At 47.9% G+C, this 21,830-nt stretch overlaps 1 protein-coding gene across 1 annotated transcript; it reads left to right on the top strand.

The window, feature by feature from the left end:
- Positions 1-7,765: 7,765 nt before the first annotated feature.
- On the top strand, positions 7,766-20,711 carry LOC118214763 (D(4) dopamine receptor-like). Its single transcript, XM_035394960.1, has 4 exons — positions 7,766-8,815; positions 10,802-10,914; positions 14,712-15,328; positions 20,509-20,711. The coding sequence occupies exons 1-4, from the start codon at positions 8,576-8,578 to the stop codon at positions 20,709-20,711; spliced, it is 1,173 nt and encodes a 390-aa protein (XP_035250851.1). The 5' UTR covers positions 7,766-8,575.
- The last annotated feature ends 1,119 nt before the right edge of the window (positions 20,712-21,830 follow it).

Below are 21,830 nucleotides of genomic sequence, written 5' to 3'. Positions count from 1 at the left end.
ATGGTAGCAGGCTGAACAATTATATTTTTCACACACACACAAAAACACGCACGCATGCTAACACACACACACACACACGCACACTCACATACACATGCACTCACACACACACACGACTGATAGCGTGAACTGCATTATTTGAAATTATTTTCTTTTTTTTCCCCCTATTTTACAAATATTCTCCCGTACGATCACTCAAATGGACTTTTCCGGCCAGTCTATCCTCCTCTGACTTCACAATGACCAATTAGTCCCCTCCGATGTTGTCTGTGTGCAGCGCTTCATCCTGGGCTCCCGTGACACGAAGGAGCGCTGATTTCCCTCCAGGTTCGAGCCGTGAGGAGCCTTCCTCCGTCGCTGCCATTCCATAAATCACTTTGATGCCGCGAGTAATTAATACTCCACAAAGAACAACTTCTAAGGAGGACGTACAATTCCTCTGCCCGGAAAAACCTCCAGTCCACTCTCACTGCACAGAGAGCAACTTACACACTGAATCAGCACAATAATTGACAGAGGGAAGACATGAATACTAAGGACAAACTTAGCCCTTTGATGCTTTATTTAATTTAAAACAATTTTGTAATGGACACTCCACCGTCGTTTCCTGTATCATTATTCAAAAAGGGGGAAAGCAGAGAGGGTAACAGCTAGAGGTGGGGTCACAGTGCAGAGAGGGTCACAGATGGAGATGGGATCACAGTGCAGAGAGGGTTACAGATAGAGATGGGGTCACAGTACAGAGAGGGGTACAGATAGAGATGGGATCCCAGCACAGAGAGGGTTACAGATAGAGATGGGATCACAGTGCAGAGAGGGGTACAGATAGAGATGGGGTCACAGTGCAGAGAGGATCACAGATAGAGATGGGATCACAGCACAGAGAGGGTTACAGATAGAGATGGGGTCACAGTACAGAGAGGGGTACAGATAGAGATGGGATCCCAGCACAGAGAGGGTTACAGATAGAGATGGGATCACAGTGCAGAGAGGGTCACAGATAGAGATGGGATCACAGTGCAGAGAGGGTTACAGATAGAGATGGGATCACAGTACAGAATCAGAGACGGCAACAGATGGAGAAGGATCACAGCCCAGAGGGTGGCGTGACAGGGGATCGAACCATCGCCACGGCCACGCGGGGGATTGGCCCGCTGCCCTGCAGACCGCGACGTGATTGGCTGCTACGCTGGGTTTCTTTTATTTTTTTGAATCGTGTTTCACAAGGGAGTAAACTCAAAGGGGTCCAAAGTGCTCCTCCCCAAGGGGTCGCGACACAGGAAGTTAATGACTTTAGCCGACCGCTCCGCCGAGCAGCCAATGGGCCAGAGCCCAGGCTAATGACCCTTTGGGCCGCTGCCGCAGCGAACTCAGCTGAGCCGACGCGTCGATCGGCAACCATGGCCACCGCCATCATCGGTAATCTGCCGCGTTGCCATGGCAGCAAGAGAGGGGGCGTGTCCCCTGACGTTCAGGGGCCGGGGGTCAGAAGGGACAGAGTTCGCGGACCGCCGAGACTGACCTCTGACCTCTGACCTCCGCGTTGGCGTGACCCTTCGAAGAGTCCATCACGTTCATGTCTATTACACACGGCAGCCAGCCCCCCCGCTCATTGGCCAGATGAGATGGGCGTGGGCACACTGAGCACGCAGGCGTTTTCCTCCAGGGCTATATTCAGCCCTACGTTTGCGTAGCAGCAGCAGCGGCGGCGGCAGGATGCGTACCATTAAAATAAAACGAGCTACGACAGCAGCACAGGTACACGACATGCGCGTGCGAGCGCTAATGCAAGACGGCACAGGTGTCGCCGCGGCAACACCTGAAAAAGGCGCGACGAAAAAAAAAAACCAGACGGCGGAAGATACGATAAAGGATGTGACTCAGCAAAAAGAATTCAGGCAATTATCCCACCGTCTGCCACCCAACCCCCCCCCCCCCCGGCTCCCCCAAGCCTCCAAAAAAATCAGTTATATCACAACACAAATTGGGTGAGCGTAGTAATAGAGATATTATGCCAGTGAAAATTGGGTGAGCAGATTTTCCAAATTAAATCTGGCCCGTGAAAAGCGCGAGCGGTTGATTAAAAGGCCAATTTCAGCGAGGGGTTCATGAGCGACCGCGCACGTCTCTCCCTGAGCGACCGCGCACGTCTCTCCCCGAGCGACCGCGCGCGCCTCCCCCCGAGCGACCGCGCGCGCCTCCCCCCGAGCGACCGCGCACGTCTCTCTGAGCGACCGCGCACGTCTCTCCCTGAGCGACCGCGCACGTCTCTCCCCGAGCGACCGCGCGCGCCTCCCCCCGAGCGACCGCGCGCGCCTCCCCCCGAGCGACCGCGCGCGCCTCCCCCCGAGCGACCGCGCACGTCTCTCTGAGCGACCGCGCACGTCTCTCCCTGAGCGACCGCGCACGTCTCTCCCTGAGCGCGCGTTTGACTGGCAACCCGGCGTACAGAGACTGCGCTGTCCGAACACCAACACTGAGAGACAAGAGTGTGTCGCTTAGTTTATACCAACACTGAGTGACAAGAGTGTGTCGCTTAGTTTATACCAACACTGAGTGACAAGAGTGTGTCACTTAGTTCTATACCAACACTGAGAGACAAGAGTGTGTCACTTAGTTCTATACCAACACAGAGACAAGAGTGTGTCACTTAGTTCTATACCAACACTGAGACAAGAGTGTGTCACTTAGTCTTATACCAACACTGAGAGACGAGTGTGTTACGCCTAGTTTTATACCAACACTGAGAGACAAGAGTGTGTCACTTAGTTTTATACCAACACAGAGACAAGAGTGTGTCACTTAGTTTTATACCAACACTGAGAGACAAGAGTGTGGCACTTAGTTTTATACCAACACCGAGAGACAAGAGTGTGTTATTTAGTTTTATACCAACACTGAGAGACAAGAGTGTATCACTTAGTTCTATACCAACACTGAGAGACAAGAATGCTTCACGTAATTTTATACCGACTCTGAAAGAGAAGTGTTTTTCTTAGTCTTACAGGACATCAGGTTTATCACCGATTTATCAATCGCGTGTGTCACTGTGATGAGGAGAGAGAACACATCCCGTCCACATCCAAAAGATCCGTGTTCTCAGGAAAATTTTCAAAAAAAACCCAGTCGCAGGTACTTCGGATCGCATTTGATTTTTCACATTTTATTTTATATAATAGTCTTATAAAAAAAACACTGGTCAGTACTTTCCCTTCAGGCAGTCAGTGTTTGTGCTTGCTGCTTCCGCTGAGCCGACACCAACTCTCGTACTGACCTTTGCCCCTCGCTTAAGCAAGTAGATAAATAAATGTATTTATTTAAAGCATTTATTTCATTTATTTTTTTAAATAACTAACAGTTATGTCACTCATTCTGTTACTAAGCAGCCCCCAGAACATGCGGGAAAATTTCCCTGTCCCTGGTGCCAGGGTGCTGGCACCGTACAGCATTGGCAGCAGGGATTTAAAATTTAAAAAAAAAAAATTTTAAACGCACGCACGGATTGGCTGTGAGTCAGCGGCTGTGGTGGCAGGTACCGGAGGTTCCACCTGTCTCGAGAGACAGCTGGATTCAGCTCGTTTCATAATACATTCACTCGGGAACACTCAGGACGCAATGATTCATGGGACATAAAGAGAGACAGAGGAGGGGGGGGGGGGGGGGGGGGGGGGGGGGGGGGGAACCAAGACAGAATGGGGAACAACAGGTTCTTAGAACAGGCATTGTCCTTCCTATGAATTCCTGATGAAACACTGTTATTCAGAAACAATAATTCTCAAAGAACATCCATTATGCCACCATCGCCTGTCAACCCTATCTCAGAACTGAAAAAGTAAGCGTTTTTAATAAATGTTTCTTTCTTTTCTTTTTTTTAAAGCAGATATGCATCGCCCTATTAGATTTTTATCTTTCGGCAGAGGAGGGAAAATCAGACGAGGAAGCAGAAACTAAACTGAGGAGAAGCTAAACTCAGGTCCCGCAGAACCGCAGGGAGAGGAAGACCTCCAGGGAGAGGAAGAACTCCGAGCCCGGAGGAGAGAGAGGGAAAAAGGAAAGATAGAAAAACAGAGGAGTTCGGAGAGAGTGCACCCACATGCCAAGTAAACACCCCTGCGGAACGAGTGCTGTAAGCCAGCAGGTTCAGCTCGGGACGTGTGTGTGTATGAGGAGCGCGACACACCCACAGCTCCTCACCCAATGCAGGACAATGGGCAAGGGAGCTGGCCTTGTAACCTTTCAAGATGGTCATCGGGGAGAGAGCAGTGCTATCCAGGGACCATCCTCTGTCTTCCAAATGCACCTGTTCCACAACACACTGCTGGGAAAGAACCCCGTCAGGCATTTAAAAACTGTATTATGAAGTCGTCAGACAGTGAGGCTTTTAATGAGCCCCACACTGACTACAACGACGCTACAACGAGTATCGATTCGTTTCAGCCAATCAAAACGGTTCAGTCCACACAGCAGCACACACGAGGACAGGCTCCGGCCAGTGAATCACAGCAGCGCCGGCAATATTTGGTTTCAGGAACACTCGCGTCGGCGTCTCCAACTATAAAGTTAATAAATTAGCAACGAATCACAAAGCGCACCATGCTGTAAAGGAGCCTAAATCAAACGCATTAATGGGGTCAAATCCCAAGGAAGCCAAACATTACCACGACCATTTTTGGCTCGGGAAAACTTTTTGAGAAGGGAAACCACAGGAGCCTTAGCTGGGAACGCAAAGTAATTCATCACTGCGGGGGACGGGTGCTATTATTCGTTTCGGGTGAAAAACATCAGAGCGGATAAAAGTTAATGGCGCCGGGTGCATTCAGGGCAGAAATATCATTAAAGGTTGCAGGCAAGCAAGGCCTCAAGTCGGTTTCGATACAAAACGGCTGTTAAGATGCCAGGCAGTCCCGTCGCTCACCAGACAGAATTTAGGAGCCATTCCTTTATTGTTACGGCCAAAAAATACTTCCGATAGCTTCCAAATTATTTCCTCGGTTGATCTCTAATCGGGAGAGGCTTACAAGTTTGCTGTGGCAGAATAGATTAAAATGTTAATCACGGGAGCAACACTGGAATGTAGAGCACGTAATGGTACAATAATGGTAGCGAACTAAATCAAGCAACTTACTGTTATAGGCGCCAAAAACAATGGGGGGGAAAAAAAGTCGCGAGGCTTACATAGCAGATGACTATCTGCAGTACCTTGTAGGCCTACGTCTCTAAAAATGTCTGTAGACCGAAACGTCGACTAATACATACGCAACCACCTGCCATGTAAGAATCCTGGCTCCTTATTTCGTTGTGATTTGAGCCCCACGTGGAGGTAGAGTGTCTGTGAAACTCCGTAAGTTTTATCTTTTTATAGGTACAGAATAGCCGACCACATAAGTTGGCATTAGTTGACTGAAAAAAATTAAACTGATAAAAAAAATACAGCAGTAGCCGTCAGGGCAAAATACAGCATCATCGTCATAATAAGGCGCTCCCAGAGCCAGAAATTGCTCCATATGAGCAGCAGTATCAATGCATGCATCAGCGATATCATTGCAGGGTCACGTGGTGCCAAAAGTTATTCACGGACAACACTACACTGCATAATGGTAGCGCTCAGAAACTATGTAAAATAATGCCATGTCACAGACTCATTTTGGAGTCACTGCCGTGTCAAAAGAATCGCGCGTTAAGAGAGGAGATCGAGGGAACAGCGGTTTTGCATGTGCGTTTAGCTGCTGTGGAGCTTACATTACATTCATTTTAATCAGAGTGACTACAATAATTTGGCCGGTCTGTGTCCTATTCTGTATAATAATTAAATTGAAACACAGTTACAGAAAAACAGTCATTTTACGTCAGTCCGCCATTAATCTGTATTGCAAGTGCGGTTTTATAGTCGAAAGTTAGGCTACATCACACCACAGCCTAATAATCACTGAATAACTTGCATACCCGGAGGTTATTTTGAATCCTGCGGCAAAACAGCATCATGAACAAGTCCTGTTTATCTAATACAGTCCGTGAGTACCAAGGAGGGAGGCAGAATATTAATTAATACTTCATCATATTTTCTGAACTTAGAACTAACTCGTGGGATTTTCGCACAAACTTTTCTAAGTCAGGTCACAGGCAAACCCGAAGGTCAAATAGGTGGGGGTGCCCTCGCAGACCTCGAGCTGTTGACCTCGCGTTCCACGATATAGGCAACCATCTTGACGTTCGGTGAAAACCCGGCTAGATTTCCATTAAACGTTAAAGTTTTCTAGCCGGCTAGGACATAACAAGGCAATATCCAGGTAAAACCGGAGCTAAAATTATGGCTAAATTGAACTAACCTGGTCCGTTTATGCCAAAACATCTCTCAGCCTAGATTCCCACCTCTCTAGACTTGTAGATTCCGTCCATGTTGGGGCTTGTGCTCACTGGGAACCTGCGCGCATAGCGATAGGCTGTGTGTGTCTAGCACAGGGGTCAGAAACCCTGGTCCTGGGAAGCCACAGGCTCTGCACTTAATCAGTTAGAGCAGCCGATTACAGAGTTAGCTCAGCTCGAGTGGTTACTCTGGTCAGGATTGGGTGCTGACTTTTGGGTCAACTTTCAAAAACTTGTGGCTCTCCAGGACCATGACGACCATCTCAACACTTTCAAAGTTCTAAAATGGCAAACTGTTGTTTGGCAAAGTTGTGAGGTCTTAAGCAGATGGACGGCCTATCTCTAGCGCGGTCAGCAATGTTTAACAAATAAAGCTTCATTATGCTAAAAAAAAAAAGTGTGACAGTGCGCCACGTAAAATGTTTTTGTTCCAGCCTTCGGCGATTACAATGAGAACCCCTGATGAAAACATATTTGTACCAATACGCAATAGTCAGACAACACATCTTCGCATTATGGAACCAAAAAACCGTGCGAGCGCAAGGTACACAGAATAATACAGATTCTTTGCGTACTCGTGATAAATATAGTCTACTTCAGGTGAACTGGCGTAGTTCCGAGTAAGCCGCCTGTTCTAAATAATCGTAGCCTATAGTGCAAGATATGTCCTTGTCCTCTCCCAGCAATTGTCTACGGCTGTATTCACACTACGAAATAAAAGGCTTTATACGAGAGGTACCACGCGCTGAAGTGCTGGATCGCAGACATTCGGAGAATAAAACAGGGCACGTGCGTTCAACGTGCGCGTGATCATTTGTAGCCCACAGGTATATTGACGTTCAGAGCGCTGCGACCTCACAGCTATTGTGTTGCTCAGTTCCAACCTGTGTGGTTTACCGAGACTGTGCTAACAAGTCGATGGTAAGACCTGTGCATTGTTATTTTAACTTAGCCAAACGCTGGGTTTGAAACAAACAAAAAGATGCAGAAGAAAACAATTTAGATGCATTCAAAATTATGTACTTTTAAAAAAGAATCATCGACGAAGAAGCCAACTTGGAGACCTTTGCGTTGTTGACAGCCTATTGTTAATTATGAATATTGCAAACGTTGCGTTTGAAACTAACAAAAGATACAAAAAAACCACTTCAGATCTATTCAAAATTATGTACTTTTCAAAGCAATCCTCGATGAACATACTTATACACCGTTTAATTGTTAATATGAATATTGCGATGTTAATTACCTAAAATGCACGCCTATAAAATAGAACAACAGCAGATATGCGATATAGTACAATAAATATTTTCCAATAAATAAGTCATTATCATTCTTCCGTTTACCAAATAGCCGACATTCCATAAAACAATGACATCATGTATTGGATCCGTCGCACCGCGCGCTATATGGAAAGGATTATGGTCACGGGAAGAAACCCCCCGCCCCCCGATCTTGACGCTCCTCACATACCGTGACTACATCGACGCGTCTAGTAGTTTATATCACACTCAAGAAGCTCTTCTCAACCCACTCATTCTGTGCGATAACTCTGTATAGCCCTTTTGTCATGAATAATAGTCTACTTTTCGCTGGTTTCCAAATGCCTATCTGTGTTTCACTCTGAAGGAGGGCGAGTCCAGCTGTATAGAGATTTACGCCGCTGGATCTTGAGCCGTGCTTCGGATAAATCTACACAGAACCACTTGAATAACAGGGGAACCGACTGAAAAGCCAGCGCGCGCAATAAAAAAAAAGAAGCTGTTTCCACCCCAAGGTACCATGCAAAAAATGAACGGATTTCATGCATAATTTCGACCTTCTTTATATTCCGATGTACTGTTGGTGTGCAGTTCTTGTTTTCTATTTTGAGTTTTAATTTCGGCTTTTTATAATCTTCCATGCACCAAAAAGGAAATGCCTGCGTCTTAAAAGTTTCGTATAAATCAGAGGCAGGTTTTCTGCGATGCGCTCGAGAACTGTCCACAGTCGGTGGTGCTGAGCACAAAAACCAGGAAGACGGGTTCACAGAAAACGCGACGCACGCGGGCGTCCACGCCGGGCTGAAAGTTACGGATGACAAACGTCTACCCCTACCGGACTTGTTGAAACGATGCCTAGATGCTCTGTTCAAGGAAGCCGATTTTGTTCGGACCAGGAGATTTAGAGGGAGGCTGTGGATCCCCGGGCAGCGACAGGACGGCTGACCGCCGACATGCCAGCCAACCTCACCGGTTCCAACCAAACCGTGCCCCCGAACACTGACTACAACTTTCCCGCACTGGTCTTCGGGATATTGCTCATCATCGTTATCATTTGTGGAAATCTGCTGGTGTGCCTTAGTGTATACACGGAAAAAGCTTTAAAAACTACAACCAACTACTTCATAGTCAGTTTGGCTGTTGCAGACCTGTTGTTGGCAGTACTGGTGTTGCCACTCTTCGTTTACGCGGAGGTGAGTACCAACAAGCCTGGACACTGGAAATGGCAAACGCAACCATATCGAGAATAACTTACACGTACTTATAGCAACTGCTCGATCTTCGTATTCAAATGATAATTGATTTGAATGAATCCCTAGAGCAATTTGCGATTATGCTTCACTCCTGAAAGGTAGCTTCCATGCAACTACTCTGCAAAGAACGTCTGTGGACCGAAAAGGCATGACCCATGAATAATAGCATTGTGATAAAATGCGTTAGTTCCGTTCTTTAGAAAAGAACGGACTAATCGCTTCAAAATCTTTTCTCCTGGTGCTGATCAGCAATATCAAACCGCGATGGTTATCGGATTTTCAGTTACCCAATCCCTGTCCTTTCATTGGGAACTCTCATTAAAAATGACATTTGACAACTAAATGGCAAAGAACGAATGAGGACGTTCCGTTCAAATATAGTAGTCACACAAGCTCACACTGTCCCGCGTTTCTGCGTTAACCCACGCGGGACAAGAATGCAGAAACAACAGACAGATGTAGTTAGGGAGAATTCAAAAGAGGTCGATGGTGCTTTAGAATATGGGACGCTGCTTAAGAGGTTGCTACTTAAAATGTCAGTCTGTATTAGCAAAAAATAGGCGCGCTTCAACCGCATCAGCAGAGAGGAGATTCTTTCATGTGACACTGGAACTTAGACGCACACAAGATCTGTCGTCTCGTTAATGTAAATATATTAGTCAGCCCGTAAATTCCACACCGAGTCGACCTTCTGTTATTCGAAATATGTTCGAAGGGTATGAGCAGGATGTAGCACTGGTATACGACTCGAGGAAAAACACCAGTTTTTGCTACTTTTCCGAGTCAACAACAACTGGGCTAAATAAATAAATAAACAAGCAACAACACTTTAATAAGCACGTTTCCCTTGGGAGCCACATTTTTTCTCAATGCAATTAAATGCGTATCATTTGGAGGGCGTCAGATATTTCCTCTGGTAAGAGACTGGTTACTGTTGCATGTAATGTGGAGTGAATTCATTAAGTGAAATAGTCTATTTGCCTCCTACAGGAAGACGCGCCTTGGGGTTTTTATTTGACATCAGGCAGCCTGTTGCGTGCTAATATTCAGCACATTCAAAATATACTCTTCCACCGCGAGACGGGCCGACACAATCAGTTGAATGCACCTTTTTTGTCATAGTACAATGTGACACGTGAATGTCATTTGCATTGCATAACGCAACACTGCTCCAACATATAACACAACTGCGCAAATACCCCAGGAGACAATAGTCAACAAGAACTTAATCTGACCCCACGCGCCGAACGTTCGGGGCCTGGACCCCAGCCACCCGCAGCGAGGGACCGCGTGCGCGCCTCCCTTCCCCGCATAAGCGCACGCTCCAGCTCCCATCGCACAATAGACATTTGTGTCCTGATCACCGCTGCGCCCCAAAAAGCGCAGTGCCTGTGCTTTTACAGACCACGAAAACAGAATCGTAAACAGAACTTCCGCGAACTGTACTGCAATTCCTTTCCGCAAACAATGGTCACTATACTGACCTCAGATCGACCGCTGGGGGGGGGGGGGGGGGGGGGGGGTGCGCTCGTATATGGATCATCACGTTCTCAAATATAGGCCTATCTAATGTAAAATGAGAAGACAACAAAGATGAATTATTAAACCAATAATACTAGTAATAATAATATTAATAAAAATACTAATAATAATCAGAGGTTGCCATAAGGGCAATGTCGCCTACCCCATTCAGTTGTTCAGGAGTGAAATGTATCATGAAGCAGAGGACCTGTAATTTTCTATTAGCCCTCGGGCGGGAATGGTGCCGCCCGCTAATGAGGAAATCGCGATTTCACAGCAGTCAGTCTAAATCGGAACACGACGGGAGCTCCGCGTGACGGAGAAGTGGGCATTAAAATCATATTCGATACTGATGTGTGTGTGCGTGCGTGTGTCTGACTGCGCGCGCGTATGCGTTCTGTTCAGTTCCAGGGTGGCGTGTGGGCCCTTAGCATGTTTATCTGCGATGGACTGATGACGATGGACGTGATGCTGTGCACCGCTTCCATATTTAACCTCTGCGCCATCAGCATCGACAGGTCAGCTTCCGTCTTAAATGCCTGCATTCATGTCCCATTGTGCTCAGCGCAACGGCGCATGCGATGCCATAATGAGCGCGCGCATGTCCCATTTCGCAGGCAGTTATAATTAAAGGGAAAGGTAAGTAATAAAAAAAAAAAAGATTTTTGTCTAGTTTCACGGGTTTTCTACTTATTATGAGGAATTGACAATGTTACTCACGCAAAAATCTCCCAACAATCTACCCAGTAAAATATCCAGTGTTAATTCAACCCTTAACACTCTAAAATGTGGGACCATATGTTATCTGTTGCGGGTTGAATTAACACTGGACATTTTACTGTGTAGAACTGATTTCATGCAGCATGGGCCCGTAAATGATGATGGCAGATAATTGGGATGGTACCCCCCCCCCAAAAAAAATCACACTTTTCTTAATCCTCCATGACCAAAATTAATTTGCATTACATTACAGGCATTTAGCAGACGCTCTTATCCAGAGTGAATACATATATACTGAAACAATGCATGTTAAGTACCTTGCTCAAGGGTACAACGGCAGTGCTCTAAGCAGGGAATCGAACCTGCGACCTTCACCCATCATACTACACTTCAACACTGAACAGGTGATGATTTTACCCCGTATACTGCCTTCTTTTAAAACGAGCCCCCCTTCTACCGCTGGCGCCCATGGACCCTGTGGATTTTCCCAGATCTCCTTGAATTGAGGGGGTGGGGTGGGTGGGGGGGGGCACCTCAGCACGACCACAGGGGGAGCGCGTCGCCACGGGAGACGGATCACGTACGCTCGCGCTTCTCAGAATGGCGAGCGCCCCTCGGGCACGGGCCGTCAGGACTAAATAACTGCGCCTCTGAGCAGAGGTGACCGCCCCTCGCGCTGAAGCTTCTCAGGCGGCAGGCATCGGAACGGACGCCCCGGGGACGCCACGCATCCATCATAATAAACCGCCGCCGCCGCCGCTCGGAGGCATCCGACACGTCGGGCCTGAACTGCAGCCGTTCGTCCTCCGAGCCCCGACAAACTACGATAAACACCACGTCATAAAACACGAAACCCGAGAGAGACACTGCTAATCCTAGAAAGAGATCACCATGGTTACTGTACCAGTGCTCACTAATCCTAGAAAGAGATTACCATGGTTACTGAACCAGTTTGCTCACTAATCCTAGAAAGAGATTACCATGGTTACTGTACGCAGTTTGCTCACTAATCCTAGAAAGAGATCACCATGGTTACTGTACACAATTTGCTCACTAATCCTAGAAAGAGATTACCATGGTTACTGTACACAATTTGCTCACTAATCCTAGAAAGAGATTACCATGGTTACAGTACACAGTTTGCTCACTAATCCTAGAAAGAGATCACCATGGTTACTGTACACAGTTTGCTCACTAATCCTAGAAAGCGATTACCATGGTTACTGTACCAGTTTGCTCACTAATCCTAGAAAGAGATCACCAAGGTTACTGTACCAGTTTGCTCACTAATCCTAGAAAGAGATCACCATGGTTACTGTACACAATTTGCTCACTAATCCTAGAAAGAGATTACCATGGTTACTGTACACAATTTGCTCACTAATCCTAGAAAGAGATTACCATGGTTACTGTACCAGTGTGCTCACTAATCCTAGAAAGAGATCACCATCGTTTACTGTACACAATTTCCTCACTAATCCTAGAAAGCGATTACCATGGTTACTGTACCAGTTTGCTCACTAATCCTAGAAAGAGATCACCATGGTTACTGTACACAGTTTGCTCACTAATCCTAGAAAGAGATCACCATGGTTACTGTACACAGTTTGCTCACTAATCCTAGAAAGAGATCACCATGGTTACTGTACCAGTTTGCTCACTAATCCTAGAAAGAGATCACCATGGTTACCGTACCAGTTTGCTCACTAATCCTAGAAAGAGATCACCAAGGTTACTGTACCAGTTTGCTCACTAATCCTAGAAAGAGATTACCATGGTTACTGTACGCAATTTCCTCATTGATCCTAGAAAGAGATCACCATCGTTTACTGTACACAATTTCCTCACTAATCCTAGAAAGAGATTACCATGGTTACTGTACCAGTTTGCTCACTAATCCTAGAAAGAGATCACCAAGGTTACTGTACCAGTTTGCTCACTAATCCTAGAAAGAGATTACCAAGATTACTGTACACAATTTGCTCACTTATTCTAGAGAGAGATTACCATTGTTACTGTACACAATTTGCTCACTAATCCTAGTAGGAGATTATCAAGGTTACTGTACACATTTTGCTCACTAATCCTAAAAAGAGATTACAAAGTTTAGGGTACACAATTTAATGCACAACTGATTGCTACACATTTAAAGTACTGTATCAACTGTTACAGCATTTAATCAGCTCTAATAGTGTTTGCGTGAGTCCCAGCAGGGGCTGTGTTCGAAACCTTACACTTGTGTTCCCTCTAGAGCATAAAGCAGGTGCGCAACGTAAAACGGTCATGTGATCAATTGCGTTCGAACCTCATGAACGCTATAAGGCAAGAATGTGTGATTTCACTGGAAGTTCTCTCTGTGTTCGTGGGTGGACTTAAAAACACGGTGCGCATCGAAGCAGATTACCCACGCTTTCCCTTCCCAGCAGCCATTGCGTTTTCGGCTCGTTATTTGAGGGCGAGTAAGAATTTCTTTACTCAGCCAAGAAAGTGGGCGACAGAAGGCAGGGAGGATTTCATTTAGTTTCCGGATTTTTGGAGGGTCGATGTGTTTCTTGCTAAGGTTAGTTGTCAGTAGTGGTGAAAAAGTATTATTATTATTATTATTAATTACATTTATATAGCACTTTTCCAGATGCTCAAAGTGCTTTACAGTGAAGGGGAACTCACCTCACCCACCACCAATGTGTAGCACCCACCTGGGTGATGCACGGCAGCCATTTTGCTCACCACACATTAGCAAAGGTGGAGAGGGAGAGAACATTTATTTAGCCAATTAAATCTGGGGATGATTTTTTTTAGTGGCAAGTTTTTGCGAAAGCCAGATCTGGGATTTGACCAGGACACCGGGGAACCCCCTACTCTTAGCGATGATGGAAGTGTCATGGGATCTTTAATGACCACAGAGAGTCAGGACCTCGGTTTAACGTCCACCCGAAAGTACAAGTCTGTAGCAAACTCAACAGATTTTACACGTTCTTGCACTCGATAAGTGCATTCTTGCAAGTGTACCTGGAGGTGTGTTCTTACAGCAACACGAGAACACAAGTGCACAATTTCGAACACAGCCAGCGATAATGCACACACTCGAGAGTTATAAGCACTGTCAGAATGGATTTTACACACAACACTTTGCTGTGAAGAGCACAAACACCTGAAGCAAGAGTTTTGGTCCTGTTACAATAGTTAGTTTACTTCAGCCAAACCTCGTTAAATATTTTGTTTTATTTAAATGAATTTCTTCCTCTTGTGGTCCTTTGATTCTCCTGTCCTGTATTGATAACAGTCCTGGGGTCAAATACGCATTTGTTTTGGATTCAAATACTTTCCTGTGCTCTGTTGATCTTGCCTGGTGTAATTGAGCCTGCCGAATATGACCAGAAGGCGGGGTTTGTACTTTTTGAGAGTATTTCATTGGTTCCCAATGGTATTCCAATACACCAGGCAAGATCAGTAGAGCGTAGAAAAGTATTTGAATCCAAAACAAATACATATTTGACCCAGGTCTGATTGATAATACTGAAATGCGTTTTGCGTACTTTGTGCGTTTGCTTGAATCGCTGCTCCGATCTGTCTCCTCCTCGCCTGCGCTGCTCAGGTTCATCGCCGTGTCCATCCCGCTAAACTACAACCGGAAGCACGTGGATCAGCGGCAGGTGCTGCTCCTCTCCGCCACCTGGATCTCCGCCCTGGCTGTGGCGTCGCCCGTCATTTTCGGGATCAACGACGTCCCGCAGCGGGACCCCTCCACCTGCAAGCTGGAGGACGACAACTACGTGGTGTACTCGTCGGTCTGCTCCTTCTTCATCCCCTGCCCCATCATGCTCCTGCTGTACTGCGGAATGTTCCGGGGCCTGAGGAGGTGGGAGGAGGCGCGCAAGGCCAAGCTGAGGGGCGGCGTCCAGGCGCGCACCAAACTGCAGCGCGCCGTCACACTCCCCCACCTCACCGTCCCGCCCCAGGCCCCGCCCCCTTCGCCCCCCGTCGTCCAGCGCGACCCCGCCGACGTCAGGCTGGACGAGCTGGCCCGTTTCCCCGCGGGGTACAAGGACGGCCCCATCCAAACCCTGGCCTACCCCGACAGGCGGTACGCCCACGGCCACGCCCACGGTCATGGCCACGCCCACCCTCATGGCCACGCCCACCTCAAAAAGAAAAGGGCCAAAATCAATGGCAGGGAGAGGAAAGCCATGAAGGTTCTGCCAGTCGTAGTGGGTGAGTAGCCCTCCTAACGTACAACAAACACATGGACGTATTTGTAATGAGGGATTTTCTCTCAAAGGTTGCGGGTTTGAATCCCAGGTGGGGCCTCGCTTGTTGAGCACAGCTCTCAACCGGAGTCGATTCAGGTTGTCCAAATGAATCTAGCTTTATAAAAATCTAGTTGCATAAATGGATGTTTAAAAAAAAAAAAACATTCAGCGGCGTAGGTCATTCTGGATGAGGGATAAGGTCTTCTGCTCATGTACTTAAAGTAAATAGAGAGTATTCTCAGAGTATCGCGGTGCAGAACTTTCTGTTGTTTAGCAGGTCACTGCCGACTGCCGTAAGAAACTCTCCATTTAAGATTTATGAGTCCCTTTATATCATTCAGTTCTGATGCCAACACCACACATCGCACGTCATTCGTAAATAAAATATCATAACCAACTTTGTAGGGCCAATTACGAAAGGACCTGGGCCAGTTCACAGCATCTCAGGAATTCGGCCTTTTAGGATTCAGGGGTGTTATTTTTCATCTGAAGGGGGACGGCAACACGATAAAAGTTTGGAGAACGAGGCTTATACTTCGGCTTGCGCCCATCGGTTCATGATGCGAGTGCTTTGTCCCATAAAAACTCCAGAAAGTTCCCTCTGGACTTTTCCTCCCTACAGTAAAGTTCAGAGTGATCCGGTGATGGACAAGCACACAACCTCAGTCCACCCTCACTTTAAAAGCGCTGCGATCGACAGCCGAGCAGCTGGGTAATTTATCAACCTCTCTGACGTTTCATACAGGCCAATCAATAGACTGGAAAACTTCTCCTCTCACTGTTTTTTCCTTTAAAAAAAAAAGTACAGCAGGATTTTACACAACTTTTCTCCCCAAAAAATGGATCCAGTTGGCCAAGGGGTGAAAACCACCAATCTACAGTCTACAAAGAAAAATTCACAGTGTTGCATCAACTCTAACAGAGTTTTCTAACCAAGGGTTCAAAAGTGACCTACTACGTTTCACTACCAAAGTTTAAAATACTCTATTGGAGTGGATATGCAGATGGGCTTGTCACCAGAAGACTACGAGTGTGAAACACATTGGGCCAGTGCACCTGTGTACTGAACAGACAAGCTTAATCTGCTAAAATACTGTAAAGGCCAATCAATGAGAAATACTTCAACCCTCTAGACACCAGGAAAACTTCCGCAGCTTACTGACAACAGTGTGGAAAGAGAGAGGAATGAAGCCTACTGTATAAATGTGACCTGTGCCAGTCTGCAGGGAGAGATGATGATAATAATAATAATAATAATAATAATAATAATAATAAATAATTTCCCTGCTGTCTCATTCATTTCTCACTGCTAGTCTAATGAAGGCAACCAATATGGTCCCCAAAATCTGACCTGCATGGACCCCAATTTAGTTGCCAAGACTTTCCCAACCGAGACAAAAAGCAGGAAGTCAGAAGTACTCTATAATTCAGGATCCAGCTTATTTTCCAGGAGTAAACCTGTAAAGGCAGTGCAGCTGAACCACAAGCAGCACGTTCAGTGTAGAATCAACTCCGAGAGAGAGTACTTTTAACTCAACTAGAGTACTCACTGAACTCAAATGGACACTGCCGGGATTCTCTAAGAGCAGTACTTTTCTCTCTTTCCCGCTTTTGAGGATAATTGAGCCCTTCAAGTCTTATTTGAGGTTTAGATTGAACTGTTCCTTGTCAGTGCTTTCAAGCAGATGAAAAAAAAAAAAACTCACCAGAGCAGTTTAAATAACTGTACTCTAAAAAAGAAAAACGTTCCCTGCAGCTAAATACTTCCTCGATTATCTTCAATTCATGCTTTTTTCCCCCCACTGCCTTCAAGCTCTGTTTTGCCCATTTGGTGAGAACAGATGAAGAATATGGCTTTAAGCCTGCCCAACCCTGTTCCTGGACATCTACAGTCCTGTAGGGTTTCACTCCAACCCTAACAAAGCCACACCTCATTCAACAGCTAGAGAAGGGCTGCCCAGCCCTGTTACTGGACATCTACAGTCCTGTAGGGTACCACTCCAACCCTAACAAAGCCAGGCCTCAATGGCACTTCTGCTTCAACAGCCAGAGACCTCCTTCAGCTGCTAATCAGCAGAATCAGGTGCGCCAAATTAGTGTTGGAAATGAAGACCGACAGGATGGCAGATCTCCAGGGACAGGTCTGGGCAGCCCCCACATATTAAGCCTTCCTCAGCCTGTGGGGGTTTAAGACCAATATCACCGTAATTTAAAAACAGTCAAGCGCAGCACAAACCCTGCTTCCCGCATCCTCCCCGGGCACGTTTTGCACTCCGAGCACAAACCCCCCGCCAGGTCTGCAGGGCACAGGAGAGATAAATCACAGCCGCGCAGCGGCGGGCGTAGCACGTTAGCACGTTAGCGCGGGCTCCGATAAAAAAGAACGAGCGAGAAAAAAAAAAACACAGAACGCCGCTTTCTTTGCCCCGAAAGGCCTGATGAGACTTCTGCGTTCGTCCTTGACCCCCTCGAACCTACGCCACAGTTTGTCAAGCTCAGAGGGGGGAAGGGGGAGGGTTCTGCAGGGGCGCATGTGGGTGGGGGGGGGAGGGGGGGCATAGGAGGCGAGCGCAAGGCGGGAAAATTGTGTTGGATGATCCTGCCAAAAAGAAAATTGCACGGACTGGCAGGAGTGAAATGGGAAATGGGGGGGGGGGTTAAGTCAAGGGGTTGAGGCAGGATGAGAACAGATTTATTCCTATGCAGCAGAAGAGTAGACCCAAATCCCCCCCCCCAAAAAAAACATTAGATCCGTGGAGCCCCTCCCCAAGTCTATTTCTGTAGACATACGAACAGCGAGCATCTAGTGAGGGTGGGGTGGTGTGCAGTGGGGGGGCTGGGTGGCTTCTTATAACGGTGGTGCTTTTTCATCGAGCTGTCAATCAGAGACTTATACGAACAAATGAAACAAAGCGGCTTGGGCTCGCTGCTGCAAAACCCCACATGATTGGCTGACATAAATCAGTGGGTCACTGATGGCACACGGCGAAGCTTCGGGCTCCATGACAGATGACGTCTACAGAGCAAAGGTTCAGTCACAGGCTGCGGTGGGGCTGGAGTCACGTGATCAGAATCGATCTGTTCCATTCTCCGTGGCCTTCACTGAAGCAGCCAATTAAAAGAGAAGCACAAACATTCCAAGGAATTAGGTGTTCCAGCCACTAACACAACATGCCCCGACTGGGGTGGGGGGGGGGGGGGGGGTGGGGGGTGGACAGATTTGGCCGCGAGTCACCTGGTTGTTAAGGAGCCCCGACTGGCTGATTTGAAAATGGCTAGACGTGGTATTAGACCGAATCCCAGCCTGACAGGAAATGACACGAATGCGTGGATGTTACACAAAGTGGTTTCACATGTGCAGTGTGTGAAGACCCCTGAGGACATTTCTGTCAAAGCATTAGAGTGATACCCATTTATTCACTTTATAAAAATGGAGCTCTGAAACTGTGGTACTAGAGATGGTTAAATGACCGTGCTGAATGTGCCGAAAAACTACAAAAACCAGCAGGCTCACTGGTGCTCCAGAACCAGGGTTGTGGACCCATACATTAATAAAAAAATAAGGAGGTAGCAGGCCACATATACAAAAGCAATACAAAATGAGAGTGCTACTGCGCCTGGGTACCAGTGAAGGTACACGCTCTCACACCACCGTTCGCCAGTGGAGGAGTCCCTCGGGCGATCTGTGCAGGCGTCACATGACCGAGCGATTAGTGCAGACCACAGAGGAGCCGGGTGTCGAGGCAGGCCCAGCAGACCGCTTCAGAGACGAACGTGCTGGTAGCACTGCCCCCTACTGTCAACATCAATCAGTCTTCATTTCTTTCCTCTTCCCCCCCCCCTCGTCTGGTAAATGGTTGCGAAGGTCGCCCGTTAAAGAGCCGTCGCATGTTCACGAAGACGAGCGCGTGCCTCGGGGTCTCGATCGGGTGCGAACGAGGAGGTCCGGTAACGTGCCACGAGGGTCCCCAAAATTTGGGGGGCGGGGCGGGCTCCCCCTCTCATACCAGTGTGAAAGAGCAGTCCCACGCTCTCCTCTCTCCGCGGAACATTTATTTTTTTTTAGCCTAACCGCCGCGGCGCGTTTAAAGATGGATGCCGCCCGTCAGCGTTATTTAAGGAGCCTAATGACGGATCGCCGGCGAGCGACGGCACCCTGGGAATCTAACGCCCCTCACCGCGTTCCACATCAGCCACCTGCGGCGTTTTCCAGGTTATCAGCGAGCGGGGGGGGGAGAGCCGCCGCTCTGAGACGCACCGGGGGGGGGGGGGGGGGGGCGGGTGAATTATTCCTCGTCCTGAAGGAATTGTGCAACGGTGGCTCTCTCTCTCTCTCTCTCTCTGAATGCTAACCTCGTTAGGAGAAAACATCTGCGTTCCACCGAAGGAGATTCGCACTTCCCCGAGATCCCAACCGCCGTCTTAATCAGTTACTTCCCCCTCCCCTTCCCCCCCCCCTCCCCACCCCGCTCCACCCCACCCCCCAACCGCTCCCTCAGGTATTTATAGAAAAACCCATCAGCATTCCGGAGGACCTCGCGTCTCCCGCGGAGACCCGGGAGCCGGCGGTACACCCGACCGGCAGGGGGGGGGGTCGTTTATTTCCCCAGCCTCGCGGCTACGCTAGCCGCCGCCGAGCTGCCGGGCAGGCCTATCAGGCGTGACACAGTTAAGCGCGTTACCTTGACTCCCGCGTGGAAACGTGACGGATGGCTTCCCGGGAACGCCGGCGACGGAGAAGCGGCCGCAGAAAACAAAGCAGGGGACGCACCGCAGATCGGTGTGACTACCCAAACAGAAAACGCACGTCCCCAGACACACGGGTTAGAGGGTTTCTGCCTGAGCGTTTGAGCCGTTTACTCAGTAACACTCTGGACCGGTTTCACAGACACAGACTGAGCTCAGTCTTAACTTCTGTATGGAGAATCTCCACTCAAACGAGAACTCAGTCATGGACTAGGCTTGGTCTGTGTCTGTGAAACAGATGCTGATGTTTTTGTTTTTTTTTTGTTTTATTTTTTAAAGATAACTTCTGAGTGCGGTGTCGTCTGTTCGGGCAGTTTAAATCTGTGGTGGGTTTGCCAAATACTCATACTGTGTTTCTCCGACTCCCCCTCCCCCCCCCTCCACCCCGCTCCCCAGGTGCCTTCCTGTTCTGCTGGACCCCCTTCTTCGTGGTGCACACCATGCGGGCGCTCTGCCGGTCCTGCAACATCACCCCCCACCAGATGAGCATCGTCACCTGGCTGGGCTACGTCAACAGCGCGCTCAACCCCATCATCTACACCGTCTTCAACACCGAGTTCCGCGGCTTCTTCCAGAAATTTCTGCACAGCTTCTGCTGAAGGACCGGCTTCAGGGCTTCGCGGCTTCACACGGTGGCCGATCCAAAAAAAAGAGCACAACGTGGGGTTGCTGGGGGGGGGGCTCGTCGTCTGGTTAACGTGGGGCGTGGACGCGGTGTCGGACCGAATTCGGGCTGCACCTGAGCCAACTGTGGCCAGCAGCTCCATAGGGTAACGCAGAATTGGCAGTTGCATCACCCAGGTTACGAAACGGTTCAGTCGGGTTTGGGATCCTTGTGTAGAACGTTCTCTAGCGACCCCTGCTGGTCGACCTGGCCACCCGTGGACTGCACGCCAAAGCGGCGTATGAAAGGTCTTCCTCAGACTCTAGTCTGCGAAGCGAAACTCAAGCTGGCAACGCCATATTTTTGGGGGATAACCGCGGATGTCTACGCTCTGCAGAACAGGCGGCGAAGATCACAATCACGACTGCGGTTGCAGGTCGTTGGGACGTTCCAAATTAGGGCGGGAATCGGACACGTTCAGCTCCACGTTGGGCACCAATATTTTCAATAAAATCGATAAAGCACAACCATTTTTGTATATCATCACAAATAAAGGAGTATCTGTATAAATGCAGACTAAAACTTGCTTACGGTATGTTATTTGACTTCATTTTGTACCTCTCAATTTGGATTTTGACACAATGCTCAATTATACTGTCACAGCAATATGTTCATCCGGCAGTTTGTTCAAAGAAGCCATTTTTCTATCTCAAATTTCTGTATGCGAGACACTTTCCGAAAAACACTCTGAAACAAAGCATTGTCGGTGCATTTGAAAGGCTGCGGCAGGTTCTTTGTTTTCTATATTAATAACACCGAGGTCCTCACTCATTTTTTTAAAAATTTAACATTTTTCACAAAAAAATGATGTTGTGAAGGAGGGGACACGGAACACCGGCACAGAAACAGGAACAGGAAGCATCAATCACAGAGCAATCTGCCAGGACCAGACCCCGCCAGTCCACCGGGTCTCAGGAGATAAAATAACAAACAATGGAAAACGAGGTACACAGAGAAATTTCGAGGTGCTCCGATTCTCATCAGTGAAAATATTTAGGGGGGCAGGGGGTGGAGTTTTAGCCTGAAGTTCTTGATTCACTTTTCTGTGTTTTGA

This window comes from Anguilla anguilla, chromosome 16 (genome assembly GCF_013347855.1).
Source record: "Anguilla anguilla isolate fAngAng1 chromosome 16, fAngAng1.pri, whole genome shotgun sequence".
Lineage (NCBI taxonomy): Eukaryota > Metazoa > Chordata > Actinopteri > Anguilliformes > Anguillidae > Anguilla > Anguilla anguilla.
This window is presented reverse-complemented; position numbering and strand designations above follow the sequence as displayed.

Coding starts and splice junctions, on each gene's coding strand:
- LOC118214763 (XM_035394960.1), top strand. CDS start 8,576: ATGCCAGCCAACCTCACCGGTTCCAACCAAACCGTGCCCCCGAACACT. Junction 8,816..10,801: donor CACTCTTCGTTTACGCGGAG/GTGAGTACCAAC, acceptor CGTTCTGTTCAG/TTCCAGGGTGGCGTGTGGGC. Junction 15,329..20,508: donor GGTTCTGCCAGTCGTAGTGG/GTGAGTAGCCCT, acceptor CCCGCTCCCCAG/GTGCCTTCCTGTTCTGCTGG.